The sequence below is a fragment of the Dermacentor variabilis genome, chromosome 5, assembly GCF_050947875.1.
Source record: "Dermacentor variabilis isolate Ectoservices chromosome 5, ASM5094787v1, whole genome shotgun sequence".
Lineage (NCBI taxonomy): Eukaryota > Metazoa > Arthropoda > Arachnida > Ixodida > Ixodidae > Dermacentor > Dermacentor variabilis.
This window is the reverse complement of record NC_134572.1, coordinates 96453189-96475531: the sequence shown is the minus strand read 5'-3', so window position 1 is coordinate 96475531 and position 22343 is coordinate 96453189. Positions and strand designations below refer to the sequence as shown.

The following is a 22343-nucleotide window of genomic DNA, read 5'->3' as shown; positions in this document are numbered from 1 at the left end:
TTTTAAGTGTCGCTACGGTGGAGCAATTGCCGGCAGCAACTGCAAGACTAATCCCACCAGTAGCCTACAACACCTCAACTCAACTCAGCGCTCTAGTGTACCGAATACGATCTATAAAAGTTGTCATGGAAAAATTCTTTATATTACTGCGAATTTGAAGGGGTGGCCAAAGTTAGGCTTATGCTGTGTCCGCTATTTAAGCGATTCTTTCCCGACGCTACAATATGACCATCATGCTACTTCGAGGTCAAACGCAACAAAAATTCACTTAGCTAAATTTGTTATGTCTATAATGCATACAAATAAAGCCATCTTGGCAAAGCCCCAGTGCCTGTTTGCAGCCTTTTATCAGCAACAAAACGAATGACGCGTGCACCTGGCGGTTGTCGCTACGACGCGAGTTCCAGCACATCGTCTCTGATATCTTTCAGCGCGTCGGTAGCAGACGCAAGCACCGCCTTATCTTTGAGGTCATGACGAGGAGCCGCACGCTCTAGGTCATGCGCTACTTCTGGTGAGCGGTAATTGCGGAGCTTTTTAAAAGAATCGGTATAAAAAAAATCACGCAGGAACAACTCTGAGTTTTCGAAGTATGCGTAAGCATTGTGCCACTTCCTCATCTCCCCGCAGCCTGGTGTCATTATCAATGGTATGAAACTTGATTCGACCAGCATAAACCCTTATCAACCTTCATCGGTCCTCATCAAGAGAGAGAGAGAGAGAGAGAGAGAGAGAGAGAGAGAGAAGTTTAATGATACGAAATGCCGAGAGGTCGGCCTGAGGTATATTCCTCTAGCCAGCTACTCGGCATTGGGGGAAGGAGAAGAGGGAAAGAAAGAGGGAAGAGGGTCGTTATCAAATTATTGAACGTGTTCCAAACTTTACCAACTCGTATCCTTCATTATCAACGCACATCTTCAGCGAAGCTGTTGCAGAACCACCACTACGATTGCTGAGGAGGGTATATGTAATGCGTTATTGATTGTTTGGATGCTTCTTTCGTGGTCGTTCTTTATTGAAATGTGTGCTGTTCTGTGTGTTGTATGGGTGATTTCAGTTAATGTATGCCCTATTCGCTTCATTCTATGAGCGCTTGGTGCCTTTGCCTTGCAGGGGTATGAGCCATTGCATTTTTCGCTTGCTTACGTGGGTATGAGCCATTGCTTGCGGTGGTATGAATCATTGCTCACGGGGTTAGGAGCCACTGCATTCGTATTACGTGACGGACGGGTAAATTTCTGGTTGGGTAGGCATACAAATGCGTAAACATTTAAAGGCGCTAATCTTGCAAGGGTTTCGCGACGCTTCCGCACGTATTTCAAACGTGAAACTTTGTAGATACGTAATTTTGCGGCGAGGCTCTTCTCTATACCTGCGCTGTGTTAAGCTACGCTTTTTACGTGGTCAAAAATTTCGTTGCAGCTGGCCTTTCAGCCCTGTGTCAATATTCATGCTACTTGGATGCAAACATACCGATTGCGCTAATGGCATCGGCTTCAGTGCCCAGTGGCAATTATCCCCGTAACAAAGCGTCCCAGACTTTGAGAACGACTGTATTGAAATACAAATCTACAGGGGTGAGAGCAAAAGCCAACAAGCTGTGGGACTTCGTGCGACGATTTTTCACCGACTTCTTCATTTACTGTGCGTGCGCGCGCTTTAGTTTTGTTCACCCACCTTACTTTCTTTATATGATGAAAACTTCAAAGTGATTCACGAATGAGTCACTCAAAATTTCTATGAATTAGTTTTTCGTTTGTATCCTTTTTGCACTTATTCGAGAGACAGCTGCAGCTACAGGAAGCTCGCTTTAGAGCCTAACGCAACCTTAAAGGCAAATTTCGATAGCCATGAAGTACAGCTATTCGTTCCTTTGGAACAGACCAAAGCAACCGAAAAAGAAAAGATTATAATGCTCACTTGTTGAGAGGCACAATATTTATTTAAGATGCACTGCAAGCTATACAGAAAGAAATTTGCGTCACTTATGATTTTAACATTAAACGGTGCCGAAACACTACCTGCAACAATGGAGGCGTGACATAGAAAACTTGTTCGAGAGACGCTTGCAGGTAACAGTAGTTTTCCAATGCATGCGCAGCACACTGTGCTTGAAACTAAGAAACCACGAAAGTACAACATGAAAACGAGTCAAGGTAGAATGCATGTCAGTCGTTGCTGGTGTATTTTATGGCATACCACGACACTTCATGTTATAAACATGGAACGAGTTCCATAGAACCTTGCGATGCTCAAAGCTGTATCTAGTAGTGCCGTGAATGCCTCATATTTCGTATAAAAAAATAAAGAAACAAGGACACAGGCAGTCATCTCTCTGTTCGATGCTTATCACTGAGGGTGTGCATCGAAGTTGTATAGACAGATTATCATAGCTGTATTAGTTCATATTCTTGTAGCCTTTTCGACAGAATTATGCGAGTGTCGACGAACTGGTCAGTGTAGACTTTTGGTTGAGTCTGCTAGCAAAATAAGCCAGGCAAGTTCTACATGCGCGCAGCTTCTTACGACAATCGCCGCTTTCTTTCTAGAAAATGTTTGAGAGATTGGAGTTGTGGCGTCACACGGAAAGCGCCAACAGCTCATTGTGATCTGCTTTGGAGAAAGTTGATCAAGTTTAGTACTTAGCGTTGCCTGCGTCTCTTCTTGGAACTTGTTGCTGTCGACCAGCTGAGCGCGCTTCGAACCAAAATTATGTACCGCAGAGGAGAGATAGATAGAGATAGATAGGAACAGAGGGAAATGTAGGAATGTTAACTAGATTGGAATATACGGTTTCCTACCCTGCACTAGGGGGATGAGGCGAGGGGGAAGGTAGGGGTGAGAGGGGGTAGAGTAATAAACGGTTCCATGAACAGACAGACACACGATGGAAAAATATTAAAAAAACATTTATCTCAAGAAACATTTTAACCAAGAAAAACAAATAGCAAACTAACCTGACACATCATAAACCCCATACAAGCACGAGAAACTTCCAAAAACGGCTATACAGATAAAGAAACAAACTAGACCTCAGCTGTATACTGTTCCACAGTTCGACTAAACAAGTAACAATTCGTCACTAGAAATCGAGCGTTCGACCGGCACCAGTAGTGGCGGATGTCGGCCCGGCGTTGGTTCCGATGCGGCGTATACGCGTCGAGCTCCGTTGCGAGCGACGAGGTTGTGATCCTCTGCCGAGACCAGCGGGGCACACGACGCGGTCTTGGCTAGTCGCGCGTTGTGCCGCTGACGTGGCCAGGTGGTTGTCTCCGGGGCACTGGGCAGTGGCCGGTTACGGCAGCGTGGGGCTGGACCAAAGAGGTTTATAAATATTTTTTTTCAAACCTCCTTGGGCTGGACCGAGCCTGCGGAGCACTGCCACGGCACCGTAGCCGGTGCTCGGGAGCTGGAGCTGTCACCGGCCAACTCTAAGACTCTCCGGTTCTCTGAACTCTACGGTTCGTAGTCCCCGAAGTTGCTGCTTCCCGTCTCCAGAGCACAGCTGGAAATGCGTCTGCCCTTCTCCTCGTCCACGTCTGCAATGCACTGCTCAGTAACCTTCGCCTTTATTTCTACAGCGAAGCTGTTTATGCAGACCCCGTGTCGTCGTTGTCGGAGTTCAATAAAACTATCATCATCAGCAATGGCTCAAGCGTCGTCGTCTTCTTCCACAGCTGGCTTGTCGGCGCCCCTCGGCGCTACCGCGCGAATGCGCTCGTGCCACTGCTGCTGAGTTCGTCTTCGTCGTCGAAAGATGCCTCCGTTGCCGCTCGTCATTCCAGCGTAGAATTTCACTTCTATTCTGTCGTCGTAATGTGGAGGCCGCGTTTACAGGGGTATGAGCCGTTGCTTAAGGGGCTATGAGCCATTCATCGTCTTACGTGGGCAGCGGATTGGGCGAGTTGGTGTTCCATGGTAACAATAAAATTCAAACAGCGCTAGACGACAGGACCAGAAAGCGGAGGAGACAATGTTTGTCTCCTCCTCTTTCTGGTCCGGTCGTCTAGCGCTGTTTGAATTTTATTGTCTTACGTGACGGACATATCTGATATTGAAGCACAAGGCTGTGATTGTGAAATGTAAACGCCGTCACCTGCCCTCAACTCAAGAGCAAGCAATGCAAGATTCAGCGTCTCCAGACAAAGCACTGCAAGCGGAGGAGGCACACCGAGCAGTGCAGGCACAAGAGACGACAGCCCAAGATCAAGCGCTAGAAGAGACAACACAACACCGAGCAAATCCAACATTACACACAAAATGAATAAAAAAGCAGTCAGGTAGTTCTTCCCCCACGCCACACCTTGCTCTCATTGCTGGCGCGCAAAAAAGAGGCGGAGCAAGTTGCATGCGAAAAGAAAGCACGGCAAAACACAGACAGAAAGCTCACGGAAAAAAAAAAGAAATAAAAACACTGGGAGAACCGAAAAAAAAAAAACACCTCCTAAAGCATGCTCACTACGCGAAGGACGCAAAAGTGAAAATGAGGTGAAAGAATGGTGAAACAAAAGATTCACAATATAAACTGCTTGCGAAGTTTGGCTTGCATGGTGTAACACTCGGTGTAACTAAAACAGCTTCGCTGTTCGATCGTATTCAGAGACTGGAAGAGGGCGGTGATTTTTCTTTCCTTCTCTCGCGCTTCACGCACTTCACGCATCAGGTGTCCACGATGATGATGATGATGAAGCCTCAGTCAATGGCACAAACCCACTGAGGGGGATAGTCCACGAATCGGGTGGTAATATGATTCAATAAATAAAACAAGATAACTTGGTTAATAAATAAATAACACGAAAAAAGAAAGGAAAACAAATAATCCAAGATGCAAAATAAACTATGAATACATGAGATAAAGTATTGATCAATACTATAGTAAGCCTTGCGTTGATAGGAATGTTAAAAAAAAGGATATACTTAAACTTGAGTAAGGTAAATTATGAATAATAATAGTAAGATTTGAACTGCGAATTTGTGCTTTTACTTTTCGCGTTTTCTAAACTGAAGTAGAAATAAATCAATTCTTGAAACTAAAAACTATTAACAAGGCATTCTTCTTGTGCCACATAGGAAATTATAAATAGCTAGGCAAACGTTCCTGTGGCTATATCCCAAAACTGTTGCTCCAAGGGAGAGTATAACAGTGCTGCTTAAAGGTAATCCAAAATTTTGAAGTGGAATTTCTAGACATAGTTTTCGGTGAGTAGAAAACCGCCGGCATGATAATAAAAAATGATCTATAGTTTCTGGTTCATTGCAGAGCTAGCATAGAGGGGATACCGCCAGACCACATCTGTGCAAGTAAAAATTAAGTGTTGGAATATGGCAACGCCGCCTAGTAAATGAAACTTCAAATTTCTGGTTAGGGCACCATTGACGGTTCCAAGAATAATTTAAGTGTAAAAAATCTGAAGATTTTGCTAATGACAGAGCTTTTTTGTCCTCGCTCAAAGAAAATTGCCGATATCTGGCTGCAGTAATGTGCGCAGTTTCCGGCAGCACAAATAGCACAGGACCTGCTAAAGAAGCTCGTGCTAAGGAATCGGCTATTTCTTTAATATGAATGTCTTGGCGGCCAGGGACCCGTACTATATGCACTAAACTTAAGTGAGGCAGAGATAATGAATAAAACGTGTTTCCGGTTGTCGACTTTGTAGACGCAGTAAGTGGGCTGCATGCAGATAGAGAATCTGTGACGATAATAACTCTTGTAATATGAATGGGTAATTTCCGCAAGGCAGGAACTATTGCCAGAAGTTCGGCATGAAAAACTGATGTGTAATCTGGTAGGCGAAGTGAAAAAGACCAATTGAGGGATGGTGAGTAGATACCCACACCTGACTTCTCTTCACACGAAGAAGCATCGGTCGCTATACGTTTATTTTGAAACGGGCCAAATAATCTTGTAAACGGTCATTCAAATATGTTGTGGGCAGAAATTTCGCATTGTGTGGAAAAATGTCTGCATATTCGATTTTCAGCGACCCCGGAGACCTATGGAGCTGAATTAATTCTCTAAGGCGAACATTTAAAGGTGCTAATTGTGCTTGCACAAATACAACTTGCGGGGTATGGAACCGTGACTACGTGGTCTCAAAAATGGACTTGGTTCACTAATAAATGCATATTGTCGACGTCCGTAGCAAAGAACCATAAGCTCTTAAGTAGGTTTGAACCGTAAGCATGCCGAATCATGTGTGAAGAGTAGGTAGGCGCGCTTCCTGGTATAATACATTATTAGCAACGAATTTAGGAAGACCTAAACATAGTCGAAGAGCTTCTCTTTCTAACAGAACAAGGGGCCTTAATTTATATTTTGCACTTCCGGAGAACAAAACACAACCAAATTCTAGAATCGGTCGTACATACATACGATAAATCATAATAAATGTGTCACTTCGCATACCAGAGCGTCGGTTACTGATTCTACGTAGTAAACCTACGGCTCGTGTCGCCTTCGTTCCAATATTTTCTACGTGAGAACGCCAGTTCAGTTTTCCGTCCCATGTGATACCCAAGTATTTAAGCGACTCTACCTGAGGAATGGTTCTCTGTTCATATACTAATGATAACTGTAACGGCACGGAAAGCGGAAAAACAAGGACTGCACTTTTGTTTACGTTTAGTGACAGGTGCAGGTTGTGAAGCCACGTCTGTAGAGTACAGAGGTACGTTTGCAAAGACAGGTGAAGGGAATCGATGTCTCTAGCTGTCGCGAAAAATGCAATGTCATCCGCATAGACATACAGGTTCACATCCTGGTGAAGTGGTACTGAACTCGTCAACAGGTTAAATAGTATAGGAGACAGAACAGCCCCCTGGGGCACCCCTCTTGTCTGATCGAACATTCTTGAAGAAAAACAGTTTTGAAAACAATGAAATTTTCTGTTTCTTAGAAATTCAAAAATCCATGCCGTTATCTATTTCGGAAAATTGTAGGACTGTAATGTGTCTAGCAGTAGAGAGTACTCAACGCTGTCATAAGCTTTTGCTATGTCAAGTGACACTAAAGCGCTAACTTCTTTTCTATGCTGAGCAAGTTGGATGCGGCTTTCCAAATCTACATGCGCACACCAAATGGAAAGACCGGGCCGCAAACCTATTTGACTTGGGCTCAGTAACGAATTTTCAGATATATTATCCCCCCCCCCCTTCATACGATCATATAAAACTCTTTCAATTAGTTTTACCATATTTGACGTAAGAGAGATAGGCCTAATGTTGTCAAGGTTGTAGCCAGCTCCTTGTTTTTTAAGCAGCGGAATAACTTTTGCTGTCCTCCATTCTGGTGGAATTCAAGCATTTTTTAGAGAATAATTAACTGCGTTAAGAATGTCATCAGAAGACATTTCAAACAACATTTTTAGCATGGCATTGGAAATACCGTCAGAACCTGGAGCTGAGGCAGGCAGAGATCTAAGGACATTAGAGAGCTCTGACACTGTGACTTCTACGAAGTCATCAGCGATGGGAGGCCTTAGTGGCCCATTCGGCAAACGTGATGTTAAGCGTTGCGCTAAGCCCTTTCCAATGAATTCTAAAGAAGCAGATAACTCGCGTGGTGAAAGTATTATCGATTCAGTATTCGCTGGTGTTGGCATAAATTTTCTATATCGAAGGAATCTGAACAGAGCTTTTTTTGTTGCTGGGCTTAGAGAGGAATTCATGATGCTTTTCGTCATACTCGTGTTTGGCATTCGAAACTGTTCTCTTGAACGCAACAGCTGCGAATTTATAATCACTCCAGTTACTCCGGCACTGATGGTAAAATAATTTCTTTCACGCGGCTTTTCGTCTTCTATATTCCCGCGTGCAATTCGAATTCCACCAAGGAGAGGTAGTACTTTTGTTTATCTTAACATTAAATTGGGACTTTTAAAGAAACTTTTTACTACTGCGCAAAGCCTCATGGCTTTGATGTCATTCGGTAGCGTTTTCTGGGAATCGAGGACCGTTTTCAAGATACTCTGAAATTTCTGGTAATTGACAAAAGTACGCGTCGGAGACTCCAGGGGAATAACAGGGCAGACAATGTCAAACCTAATAGGTAAATGGTCACTATTTGAAGCTGAGTCGACAGTAGACTAGGAAGTTACGGAAATTCCTGAACTGGCAAATGTTAGATCCAATGCCGATTTAGAAAGACCCTGAATAAAGGTAGCTGACTTCGTGTTTAAGCAAGAAAAATTTTAATTAATTGCCCAGCCGATGATCGCTTTCCACATGAGTCCGTTTTGAAACCCCAAGACACATGATGCGAATTAAAGTCTCCGGCTATCACAATTTCTTTCCTACAAGAGTTAACAACGGTATCGAGGAAACGAGTATCATGCAGGCCTGTGGGAAAATATGTATTAACTAAGGAAAATGGGGAACAACCAGGAATAGTTACATCTATTGCTTGTATCTCACACTCCGTAGACATATACTGGTAGGAAATTTTTACTTTGTGGCATATTTTAGTTGCTATCAAGAAAACAGGTCTTCCACCAATCCAATCGAAATAAACGATAATTTTTATATGAAAATCTTGACCATTGGAGAGCCAAGTTTCCTGCAAAAGAATAATGTCGGGAGAAAGTTGTGAGCAAAAATATATTAAATCAGTAGCTGCAGAAATAATGGAACGGCAGTTCCACTGTAATACCATTAAATAACATACGATGAATTAATGCCTGCTTTAGAAACCATTTGCTCTGAAATACTGTCTTTTAAAAAATCTTTCTTCGAAAGACTGTCTTTACCGTACTTTGTTGGTTTTGATTGAGGGTCAGAGCTGGAAGAGTTAGGATTAGAATCTGACTTGGAAAGACTATCTTTCACAAACTTTTTGGTTTTTTGAGTGTGGGACAGAGATCGATGAGTTATCGTTAGGTGATCTTGTGCGTTTAAGAGTCGGGAGGTCCATTTCTACATCCTGGTTGTTTTCCGACACTGATCCAGAGAAGCATCCGTTGTTGGTCTGCTGAGTTGAAGTTGATGACCTCGCATTGTCTGCGTCTTGTACAATAACTGATGAAGGATCCATTAGTTGTTCAGCACTCGATGTTAGGGTCTGTGTAATAATCTGCGAGCTAGCATTAGAACTCGCTAAAGGACTGAAAAGCCGAATCATTTGTGATGTCAACACTTGAGCTAGAGTCTCCGACATGTTTGATGTTAGTCATTCCATAGCTTTTGACAACGCCTTTTCGACCGCTGTCGCAATAGAATCGGAAAGGGCTGAGTCTGCAACCATTTGCTGACGGGCTGTAACTCAAGCATATCCCTTAGACCTCCTCTGGACCTCAACAACAGCATCACGGTGTGAGCAATGTCTCTTTTCAATTAAATCTACAATTTGCATTTCCTGTGATCTTGCAGGACAGTTCGAGTAGTTGGCGGAATGACCACCACCACAGAGACAACATTTCTCTTCTTTGGAGGAACAATCACTAAAACTGTGGCTGTCTCCACAAGCATGGCAGCGGGGTGCAGATCTGCAGCCTCTGACGCTGTGGCCAAATCGCCAACACTTGTTACATTGCAGAATGCGTGGAGCTAGAGCTTCTACCTTGTAAATTAGGAGCCAGACCTTAATTTCTGTTGGCCGCATCGTTCCAGCACATGTAACTATGACTGACTCTGTTGGTATCTTCTTATTGTCAATCACTCGACTGCACCGGTAAACGAAGATGACGCCAGTCACCGAGAACATTTCTAAAATCTCCTCAGGGGTTAAAGTGACGACCACCCCTCGTACAATGCCTCTAGAGCATGCGAGATGCGGTGGTACGAAACAGCTCACCGGATGGGAAGCGAATGTGGAACAATTCAGCAGTTCTTTGACACAGGGGTGGTCTGGCGAGCAGCAGAGTATGCCACCTCTGCCGAACTGACGGATCTCTGTGATTTGAAGGAAGTGGGGTGAGGCTTTCTGCAATTTGCCCTGAATCGTTTTTGAAATTTTCATATTGATCGTACCGCCGTCGGTCGGCACCATGGCCACAGGAACAGTGCCGGCTCCACTGCGAAGAAAAAACTCAAGCGGCAACTCCTGAGGAGCTATCGAGGCTGACCACGGGGGAAGCCCCGTAGCCAGGTGATGCTACAGACATCAAGCAAGGCTAACACAAAAACACATAAAAAATATATGAAAAGGTTATGTTAAATTACAAGCTGGCCAAAGAAAATACCACCCGATACTTGACCTAAGCCCCCAAAGCAGGAGAAGCCAGAACCGAGGAACACGATTCCTAAGCGCAGAGCAAGCACAGCCGCCACGTCACCCACATACACCAGTCGCCACTAAAAGCTAAATGTCGTTCGCACAGGCCAGCAGTTAGGTCACCATCACGAAAGAAGTGCGCGCATCGTTTTGGCCGTACGCGGAGATCAACTCACAAAGCTTACCGTTCGCGAAAATCCACGAGATGCTCCCACCTTCGTTTCGCCGACCGGCGTCATCGTCTTCCCATATTCATCCCCCTTTCGCACATGTTTTGCCAGTCACTCATGACAGTATACAACACCACTGGGGCAAACAGCGCATACATGAGCGAAGTAAAAAAAAAAGAAAAACGCACTAAAAGCTAAATGTCGTTCGCACCGGCCAACAGTTAGGTCACCATCACGAAAGAAGTGGGCGCATCGTTTCGGCCGTATGCGGAGATCAATTCACAAAGCTTCCCGTTCGCGAACATTGTCTGTCATTGGATGGCAGTCTCCGCTAACAATTTGTCAGTTTTCCCAATTGAGCGGTGCCTGTCATTAGGAACCGGTATAACGTATGAAATGTTTCGTAAATGTGGGAGAATGCGCATTGCATTCTCATCCGATCCCAATGCAGCCTACATTTCTTTATGGATGGCCAAATATATGTAGTCTTTTTTGCCTGTATTTACTGTCAAGCATCTCCAAAATACTTCAAATGTCGAGTGAAAGACACCGACGTTCTCACAGAAGAACTTAGTCTATTCCACAATTGTAAACACCGCCTTGTAACGCTTCATTATCCTTAATGCGTGCCTTAAGCTTGCAATTTTTAAGTGCAATCGTTGTAGCATTGTAAATGAGTGCTGTGAAAACGGATACATCTGCTGCATCTTGTTCTAAACTGACGCATTATTGATAAATTTAAAACTATGCGTCACGCTTCGGCGCGTAACAGTGCTATTTTGTCGAACTGTAGCGCTAAGCCATGTGCAGTCTCTGGTCAAAGAACTGGTGCCTCAATGACCCTTGGCTGGGCCTCGCTGCCCACAGCATGACAGTAGCACACGTGAAAGGTAAAGAAGAGACGGTGGCACTTGTACTCTAGTCGCTTCATGGAGTACCACACTTTTCTCATTTCCTCCGCGGTCACGTGATGGCCGTAGATGGCCCTCTTGTATTCACACAGTGTCGACAGTTTGTTGTTGCTCGCTCCGGCGAGATGCGTTCTGTTGATGCCGGCGCGCTCCGCGCACATTCCGGTAATGTAGACGTCTTCCATGCTTACGGTTTGCACATGTCCTGTAGCTCTGTACAGCAGATCCACCACGCGGCCACCGATAACGTACATGGCGCCGTGTATGTAGTCGGGAAACACGTCAGCCGGCAACTCTTCGTAAGGGACGTACCACTTGTCCAGTGGGTCCCGTGAAGGAATGTGTTTGTGTAACAGTTCGCCGTAGATGACGTCCTCCGGCTGCCCGTGCATGACTCGGTAAAGGTTGGCCAGGTTCGGGAAGCAGTCGTCATCGATCTTCACCACGAATCGGGCCTGCGGACAATGGAGGTGCGCCCAGCGAAGCAGCATGATCGACTTGAGGGACAAGTTTCGGTATGTGTCCAGGAAGTCCTCTTGCACGATATCTCTGTACCTTAACGACTCCAACTCGAGGGCTCTCTGCAGTTTGGTGGTGCTGGGCTTGCCGAAGAGGAACAGCACCCTGTTACCGGAGGACCTTCTGACGTCTTTGGCCCACGTGCGTCGTATGACGTTGCGTGTGTCTACGTATTCCGGTGCCGACAAGACCAGGAAAAGGTAGTCGACAGGCGCCTCTGTCGGGCACACATTTGTTGGGTTTATGAGGTAGTCGTTAGGTTTGTTGTGCACCCGCTCTGCTGGTAAGCTTATCCCGGCTATATATGTATCCGGAAACCATCTCAAAGGCGCCTCGTTGTCTATTGAATTGGTGAACGATGGGAGCAAAAAGCAAACGAAAGCGTAGGCGAGGAGCACCAGCAGGAGCACAAAGACCAGCGTCTTCAGACGATGACGCAACCATCTTGCAGGCAGAAACGGGATAGCCTGTTAAGGAAGTTGAAAGTGTCATTAAATTCCCATTTATTTTATGCGATAAGGTGGACCATTGTCCACCTTGTATAATTTTGCGCATTCTTATAATCGAAAACAAGCTAGTAACGGCTAAATCAACAGTTGGCAATAATAATTCTTGCTGAGGGTGGGTACTAATGCATACAACACACATTGTTCCGTGAAGCTGGCTTCACATTTTCCCTCTAGCACGATAATTTTTGTCCTGAATAGTATGTCTAGAAATAATGTGTGTAGGGGCGTGATACTGTAGCGATGCCTTTTCTGATGCTATTCCATTTCGCACTTCATTACTGGTCAGAACGATGCTCCGCCTCCGTTATCAATGGGCTCAATCACATGGTCGTGACCAACTGAATGGCAAATGCAATCCTGGAGACGTCATTTCTATGCAGACGCCATGCTTTGATGCTTTCTGTAAAACTAGTTCAGAAAAAAAAAAAGAAATGAAAGTTGCCAGAACTTGATTCAGTGGGTGTGACGTCGCAGCTCCTAGTGCCCAGAGGCCGTATTTCGAAACGACCCACTTCATCATCGATTTTTATGGCCCTTCAGCAGTGGCTCGATCATGGCTTGAACGTCGCCGTTATAGCTGTGATAGTTCACTGGGCGCAATGCTTTTTAAGAATGGCAAATTAAATGGAACGTACCAAAATGCTGGCCCTGAACTGCGATCCGAAAAGATGATTTTCGCTCGATTCTACGCAAATCTTACCATCCGCGCTTCACAGCCGGCTAACCCCGTTGATAACTAGGGCTGATCGTCGCTGTGACCACTGAAGAAGCGCGAAAAGCGTGAAAAGGAATAACATAAGAAAAGGCATTGCTACAAAATCATGACCTGGCTAGCAGAAGCGTTTTCTAACGAATAATTATATTTTTCATCATTTTCTCCATTCACTGAAGTATCGGAAGACGCGGCGCCGCTCATATAATTAGGATCGAGCGTTCGGCACGACGGGTAATAAAATAAGAAAGGAAAATGAAATAGAGCGTTGCAAAATAAGGACCCGGGTTCCCTTATATATAGACGAGATAACGTAGGGAGTCCATGAGTCACGTTTAAATGGTCCGCACTTGTTAGTAGAGTCGATATTTTCGAGAATTGTAGTAGAGATTTCCATCATGACTTTCGGGTCTGTCAGTTGGATTTAGTGGAGCGAATCATTTCCTGTTGCCCTACGTAAGCAGTTCTCGGACCTACGCTTGCTGTTTCAGAGGCAATGAAGAGCATTTCCTGAATGAACGTGTCGGATATCGGCGCTGACGGCGCTATCGAAAACCGCACTTGTTAGTAGAGTCGATATTTTCGAGAATTGCGTAGTAGAGACTTCCATCATGGCTTTCGGGTCTGTCAGTTGGATTTAGTGGAGTGAATCATTTCCTGTTGCCCTACGTAAGCAGTTCTCAGACCTACGCTTGCTGTTTCAGAGGCAATGAAGAGCATTTCCTTAATGAACGTGTCAGATATCGGCGGTGCCGGCGCTATCGAAAACCGCTTTCCTACTTTTCGAGCAAGCACGACTCCTAAGTTGTGCGACGTGTCTCTATGAGTGCTGTACGTGTGTTTCTATATTATATATATATATATATATATATATATATATATATATATATATATATATATATATATATATATATATATATATGATTTCCGCAAATATTACGTGCAAAAGCACAATATGTATATGAGGCACACCGCAATGGTGGACTCCGGAAACATTTTGACCACCTGAGGTTCGTTAATGTACCTAAATCTAAGCATAAAAGCGTCTTCGCCTTGCACACCCGTTCTCTGACTGTTGACTGGGAAAATTGTAAGGTGGTCAAAAGAAAGACGACGCGGGATTAATCGCGGCTGCGAGAGGTAACAAATCTATCTATCTATCTATCTATCTATCTATCTATCTATCTATCTATCTATCTATCTATCTATCTATCTATCTATCTATCTATCTATCTATCTATCTATCTATCTATCTATCTGTCTGTCTGTCTGTCTGTCTGTCTGTCTGTCTGTCTGTCTGTCTGTCTGTCTGTCTGTCTGTCTGTCTGTCTGTCTGTCTGTCTGTCTGTCTGTCTGTCTGTCTGTCTGTCTGTCTGTCTGTCTGTCTGTCTGTCTGTCTGTCTGTCTGTCTGTCTGTCTGTCTGTCTTTCTGTCTGTCTGTCTGTCTGTCTGTCTGTCTGTCTGTCTGTCTGTCTGTCTGTCTGTCTGTCTGTCTGTCTGTCTGTCTGTCTGTCTGTCTGTCTGTCTGTCTGTCGGTCCGTCCGTCCGTCCGTCCGTCCGTCCGTCCGTCCGTCCGTCCGTCCGTCCGTCCGTCCGTCCGTCCGTCTGTCTGTCTGTCTGTCTGTCTGTCTGTCTGTCTGTCTGTCTGTCTGTCTGTCTGTCTGTCTGTCTGTCTGGCAATGACGACTGTGAACAGGTTACGAGCAGAAGCAATTTGCCTCGCCACTGTTCTCCATACTTCATTTCACCTGAGAATGCAACGACAAACCGAAACGAAAGCATGGATGCTAAAAAAATAATGAGAAATTCGTAATGCACCCATTGAGACGATCTTTAAAAGAATAAAGTTAGTTCGTTCATTCAGTCATGCATCTGAATCTTACCGTGAATGCGATGGTATGAAAATAAAATAAAAAACATAAAACAAATTTCTAGTGCTGGGAAGTTATAGGATGAAGCTTTTCTTACGTTTCTAGTTTCATGGTTTTCACCGCACTAACTTTAAAAATATTACGTTCAAAATGGACGTAGTAAGTTATGACGTAGATAAGACTCACCTTCAGCATCAACACTGATTGTATTCCTCTGGCGTATCAGCAGAGTGGCTTGATGAGTCTTCAATATCTCCCGCACGAGTAGCAGGAACGACTCTGTATTCCGGATCGGCTGAGGGGAGACATGCGAGTTTCACGACGTTCTGCAGCTTAGTTCACCGTCATGTTAGACGAATCAGCAGGTTTTTGGCAGTAGCGGTCGTACATCTACTGTTTATTCCTATTCGAACGGCTGACTCAGCGCCGGAAGTCCGCAGCTTTGAGCGCCACATGGTCGTGTTGATTCGCTTTGCGCAGTGTACCGTGCAAGGCAAGCAGGTGTCACGAAGCTCAGTTTGAACAACGTAAATTTTTTTTTTTGATAATACAGAATTAAAAAAAAAGCCGCCTGTGACAGAAAGCCTAATTGTAGTCATTGAACTGGATTACACGAAGCGGCGGACATTTCTCTCACTAGAAATTCAATGGCCTAATCGACTACTTAACCTAAATTCACTAATTTCATTTTAAATTGTTACTTTAAGGCACATGTTGCAAGTTACCAGTTGTAGCTGGTAAGATTGCAAGGCATATCCACTTGGGCCAACCATCTAAGGATCATGTGGGTTTCGAGATATGCATCATGAAACTTGTATTAAAAGTTTACTATTGTTCCACTTACTCTTTTTTAGCAGAGCGCCGTTTTATGCAGTGAAACAGAAAAATAACTGGAACGCCTGTGTATTTCGTCGCACATTTTGGCAATGAATACCTTGAAACTGGAATCACCATGAAAATTCATTTCAAGTGGATACGTCTTGCAAGCTCACCGGCTACGATTCGCGAATTGCAATATGTGCCTTAAAGTAATTAATTAGGCAGTTAATTACGGCATTTTCTTAATTCATTGAATATATGTTTCGTTTTTTCTCGCTAGCAGTGTCACACTCTTCGAATAATCCAGCTGAAGGACAAAAAGTATGCTATCTTCCACAGGTAACTTTTGAAACTTTCGTTAAAGTTAAAAATAATCACCCCGTTATGACTGCATTATTTCTCGGCTTGAATTTCTCAGTTCGGACATGCACTCTAAAGTGAATGAATCTAAAAGTAATTAAGCTAACATCACGTAGCCATTTCTGGTGGAAGTAGCTAGAGCACGAGTAATATTTCGTTCGTCCATGTCCTTGTTGCTTCTGCGTTGGAACGTGAAGTTTCTCGGACGACGATCAGCAGTTGTTGATCGAATGCAGACAGGAAGCGATGGAGTTCAGATGCACAAGAAATGTATATAGGAAAACTTTTCTATATATATGGCAGATAAAACAAATGCATTACAACTTGAACAATTGAGAAACAATGTCTCACTGTTCGACTGTCTCAGTGACTGTTAGAGCCCAGATTCGTTTTAACGTACTACATGGTATGGAGCCTCACTGAACTATCAGCAATCCTCATTTCAGCCCAGCCTGAGGGACAGCATATCGTCCCGATTATTATAGCTCAAACAGACAAAGAAAAAGGGCGGTAGGGCTGTTGGCCTGTCCCACATATGCAGAATTGCCAATGAGAGTTAAAAGTTTGTTAAGCCACAACCAAAAGGATTGGGCTTGCTCTTAAAAGTAAAGATATTGGAAAACAAAACTGTTTTCCTTCTTCCTAAAACTCTGTTCCTCTCTCATTTCTGCGTAGTCAGTGACGGCCTCAACAAAACCCGCCAGGCCCGTACATTTTATTGCTAGGCCGTCTCAAACCCTGGTGGCGTCTCTGGGCCGCCTCACACCTCGGTGGCGTCTCTACCCCGCAAATGTTTCGGAAGCCGAGGCTTCAACACCCACTCAAGGTTAGTCCGCATGGGAGAATTATGGCCGTCCACGGCATCCGAACTTATTGTCTACAAGACGACGTTCCCCGAATACGCTCCTCACATGCGCACCGCATCTCTACGGCGCACACTGTAAGTCGTCATTCGACACCACCCGGGCTTTTCTCAGCACTCAACAACAAAGCCCGACGGTTGCCTTCCGGACGCATAGGGGAGTAGACCCCTGCTCCGTACATGCAGCACGTGGTCAATATTGCTAGGCCATTGTAAACCTCGGCGGCGTCTCCAGCCAGCCAGGGACTCGGGAGCCGGCGCCACAACATCGCGTCCAGCAGTCCCATCCAAGGTTTGTCTCTGTGAACCTATTATGGCCGACGGCGGAATGCCAACTCAGTGCGCCTAGTACCGCGTTCTCCGAATCCGCACCACGCCCCCCTGACACGCGCCGTGACTCATCACCTGACACCACGCGGGCCTTCTGACCTCTCATAAAACACAAACTGTTGCCCCTCGGAGGTATAGGGGAGTGTACCCCCTCTCTATAGTCAAAGCGCGTGGGCGACTCGCGACACTTAGGAAGTACACAAAGCAGTCATGCGGCCTTACAGTGAAGCTATTCAAGTATTCCAGACAGCGGCACGCTGGAGACGCTCAGCCATCTACTTTGCGATTGCCCAGCTTTCTCCCCCGCTGGAGACGCCCTGGTCACGCGCTACAGAAAGCTGGACCTACCCTACGTAATACCGGAGGAGATTCTGCACCCATCTGCCTCTAAAATTAAGCGAAATATCTACTTCTCCGCGTCCTGCTTACCTTTGTTGACGACAGCCATTTCATCAAGCGACTCTAGGTTCCTTCTCTCAAGCGCGTCTACCTCGCTACCTCTGCTGTTTCGTTCTCCCAAGCAGCCCCCTCCCCCCATACTTTTAACACTCCTTCTCCACTGTAGTGCGGTTGAGGTGTCCTTGCTGACAAATACTTCACTGAACATTTCCCCCCTTTCTTTTCACTCAACTCTGAGAGTCTGCTTCCCCCTATTGTTGTTACTTTCTTGCGTAGTGGCTAGAACACTACAGCACGTTTTAATTTTTTTTTCGTCAAAGTGTAAAATGCTTATTTCTTGCACTTGCCACCGTTATCTTAAGTGCCTTTTTTAGGGTTCAGAACGTGCACTGTTTGGTAATACTGAGTCTATACGACAACTTCTTTAGAAGTCTTTAAGCGCCTTAAGTTGCTTATAAAAGATTTTGCTAACGTTGCTATATGCATCAAATCACAACGCCCCTTTAGTAAGAGAGCCTACTCCAGCAATCTTTAGATATTGTAACATATGCGTTAGCGAGACGAGCAAGGGCGCATGCTAAAGCACTGGGGTGTGAATACAGAGTCCCGCCGTGTTGTCCACAGTGCGGCGGTAGCACAAATGAACACTGAAGAGCTGGCGAAGGCACTTGCAGGCGAGGTGATTCGTTAGCGTACCACAGGTCCTTCATTTCACTGGCAGTCACGTGGTGGCCATGAACCTACTTCCTGTAGTCGCACAGAGACGAGAGCTTCTCGACACAAGTGCCAGCAAAATGCGTCCTATAGCAACCCTCGCCCTATCGGCGCACATTCCATTTAGGAACATGTATTCCATTCGCAAGGGCTTAATGTGGCCAGTGGATTTGTACAGCAGGTTAACCATGCGACCTCCGATAACGCACACGCCTCCTATGACGAAGTCTGAGACCATGTTTCTCAGGACGTAAGGGATGTACCACTTGTGATTCGGTTTGCATTGTGGAACGTAGCCGTGTTTGAGTGCACCGTATGTGGCGTCCTCCGGCCGACCGCACATCGCATTGTAGAAGTTTCCCAGGTTCGACAAGGAGTCTTCGTCAATCTTGACGACGAAGCGAGCTTGAGGACAATGAAAGGTTGCCCAACGAAGCGTCATGACCATCGTGGAGGTACGGTTTTCGTAAGTTTTCCAGAAGTCTTCTTGCACAAAGTCCCATGGTATGCAGTACTACTGCGACTCGAATTCGAAAGCGCTCTGCAACTTCGCGGTGCCGGGCTTGCCGAAGATAAAAAGCACTATGTTTCCCGACGACCTCCTGGCATCCTAAGCCCATGCGCGCCTGATAACTCAGCGGAACTCGCATATTCAGCTGCTGAGAACACGAGAACCAGGCACTCTACGGGAATGTTGTGCGGCCACACAATATGCGGGTTGACAAGATACTTGTTTGGTTTGTTGTGCAGCCGCTCTATGGACAGGCGGTTATCTGTGAAGTCCCCCTCCGGAAACCACCTCCACGGGCTGCCTTTCAAGACTTCGCTCCCAAGTGGAGCAATGAATTGGATGATAATGTAGGCAAATGTCATTAACGGTGAAACTGCGGCCACACACCTCAATATGCATTGAAACCATCTTGCAGGTTGCAGTGGAGATACTTGTAAGATGAAAGAAAGTTAAAGTTGGGATAGTAAGTTGGTCGCGAAGAGGGAAGAAAGAGTTGTAGTGTCGCACATTTTATTGTTGTGTTGCGGTTATGGCGTTTTCTGATATGTCTTCTTATGCTTTACGTGGGTATAGAAAAGCATGTCCAGAGCCTAAAGGAGAACATTGCTCATGTGAATTCATATCGCATAGAAGCGGATGGAGGTCACCCAAAAATGAAAGTTTTAGAGGACAGTTATGCCGTTAATTAATCAATTAAACAATAATTATAAATCAATTATTATTTAACCTATCGATATATTATGAATGACTAATTATCTAATTTGTTAATTGCTTATTTATTAACAGTTCATGAAGACTGCGACCTTGAATAAACTTAAGGCCATTGCAGGAATATACTATCGATTTATTATTATTTATTTATTTTCTCAAGGCCAGGGGCATTGCAGAGGCGAATGGTAAGAACAGTTTCAAAAGGTTACAAAAATGTGGTATGTTAGAGTGACAACAGGAAATAATTATTGCTGCTATTATACAATGTCAGCTAAGGCACAAACAAACAAAAATGAACAACAACTCAGGTCAGGGAAACTAGACAGTAACAATGTTTGGTGAGTACAAAACTAGCTGCTACTTATACAATATTAGCTAGTGGTAGTTTAGAGGCATTGTTATCGTTAAGAGTAACGATGTCTGGAGGAAAGTGGTTCCAGTCCCGAGATGTTCGCTAAAGAAATGACTGAAAAAAACTTTCGGAGTGGCACGATACAATCTTTCTTTTGAAGTAATGATCAGTGTGATGAGAAACATACAGAGGTTGAGTAATTTTTGAATCTAGTAGAACAGAGGGGTAGTAACACGTATGAAACAAAGCTAGACGGGATATCTTTCGGCGAGAAGCTAATGGCTGTAAGTTAAGATTCCTTTTCATAGCCTTTTGCTTGCTGTTCTATGATAGTTAGCAAGAATGAAACGAACCGAACTGTTTTGAACAATTTAAAGAGAATTAATTAGGTTAACTTGACATGAATCCCAAACAGCCGATGCATATTCTAGTTTTGGGCATATTAGTGTCGCATACAGGAGTAGTTTCAAGGTTAGCAGAGCCGAATGAAAATTTCCGCACAAACACCCTAAGGTCCGGTTGGCATCGCTTATTATTACATATCTTTGCATTATTATTTTGAGACAAAAAACAAATACTTCCTAGCAAATGATTCAACTACGAATATAGAGAAGAGAAAATACTGCATTAATGTAACCACGCACAAGACCATAACAGGTTATTAAATTCAGCACGTGAGTACCAAGCACCGAGTAGACCTCAGCACAAAAATAAAGCCATTATTGAACATGCGCCTCGAACAATAACAGGGGCTTCTGTGTTACACCATTTTCCGCAAGGTTGTTCATCCGTAACAGTATATATATTAGTATAGTGTATTTAGTTTTCACTCTACGAATCGGCGATGGGTAGAGTGAAAACTAAATACACTATACTAATGGGCGACTTTAATGCCAAGGCAGGCAAGAAGCAGGCTGGAGACAAGGCAGTGGGGGAATATGGCATAGGCACTAGGAATAGCAGGGGAGAGTTATTAGTAGAGTTTGCGGAACAGAATAATATGAGGATAATGAATACCTTCTTCCGCAAGCGGGACAGCCGAAAGTGGACCTGGAGGAGCCCGAACGGCGAGACTAGAAATGAAATAGACTTCATACTCTGCGCTAACCCTGGCATCATACAAGATGTGGACGGGCTCGGCAAGGTGCGCTGCAGTGACCACAGGATGGTAAGAACTCGAATTAGCCTAGACCTGAGGAGGGAACGGAAGAAACTGGTAAATAAGAAGCCGATATAGAGGAAAATAGAGGAATTCCAGATCAAGCTACAGAACAGGTATTCGGCTTTAACTCCGGAAGAGGACCTTGGTGTTGAAGCAATGAACGACAATCTTGTGGACATCATTAAGGAGTGTGCAATGGAAGTCGGTGGTAACTCCGTTAGGCAGGATACCAGCAAACTATTGCAGGAGACGAAAGATCTGATCAAGAAACGCGAATGTATGAAAGCCTCTAACCCTACAGCTAGAATAGAACTGGCAGAACTTTCGAAGTTAATCAACAAGCGTAAGACAGCTGACATAAGGAAGTATAATATGGATAGAATTGAACACGCTCTCAGGAACGGAGGAAGCCTAAAAACAGTGAAGAAGAAACTAGGAATTGGCAAGAATCAGATGTATGCGTTAAGAGACAAAGCCGGCAATATCATTACTAATATGGATGAGATAGTTCAAGTGGCTGAGTATTTCTGTAGAGATTTATACAGTACCAGTGGCACCCTCGACGATAATGAAAGAGAAATTAGTGCAGAGGAATTCGAAATCCCAAAGGTAACGCCGGAAGAAGTAAAGAAAGCCTTGGGAGATATGCAAAGGGGGAAGGCAGCTGGGGAGGATCAGGTAACAACATATTTCTTGAAGGATGGTGGACAGATTGTTCTAGAGAAACTGGCCACCATGTATACGCAATGCCTCATGACCTCGAGCGTACCGGAATCTTGGAAGAACGCTAACATAATCCTAATCCATAAGATAGGGGACGCCAAAGACTTGAAAAATTATAGACCGATCAGCTTACTGTCCGTTGCCTACAAACTATTTACTAAGGTAATCGCAAATAGAATCAGGAACACCTTAGACTTCTGTCAAGCAAAGGACCAGGCAGGATTACGTAAAGGCTACTCAACAATAGATCATATTCACACTATCAATCAGGTGATAGAGAAATGTGCGAAATATAACCAACCCTTATATATAGATTTCATTGATTACGAGAAAGCGTTTGATTCTGTCGAAACCTCAGCAGTCATAGAGGCATTGCGGAATCAGGGTGTAGACGAGCCGTATGTAACAATACTGAAAGATATACATAGCGGCTCCACAGCCACCGTAGTCCTCCATAAAGCAAGCAACAAAATCCCAATAAAGAAAGGCGTCAGGCAGGGA

General features: G+C 44.6%; 1 protein-coding gene across 1 annotated transcript; it reads right to left on the bottom strand.

The window, feature by feature from the left end:
- Positions 1 to 10129: 10129 nt before the first annotated feature.
- On the bottom strand, positions 10130 to 15299 carry LOC142582940 (beta-1,3-galactosyltransferase 1-like). The gene is made up of 2 exons (XM_075693088.1): positions 15086 to 15299; positions 10130 to 12274 (listed from the first exon to the last, which is right to left on the bottom strand). The coding sequence occupies exons 1-2, from the start codon at positions 15092 to 15094 to the stop codon at positions 11195 to 11197; spliced, it is 1089 nt and encodes a 362-aa protein (XP_075549203.1). The 5' UTR covers positions 15095 to 15299; the 3' UTR covers positions 10130 to 11194.
- Positions 15300 to 22343: the final 7044 nt, after the last annotated feature.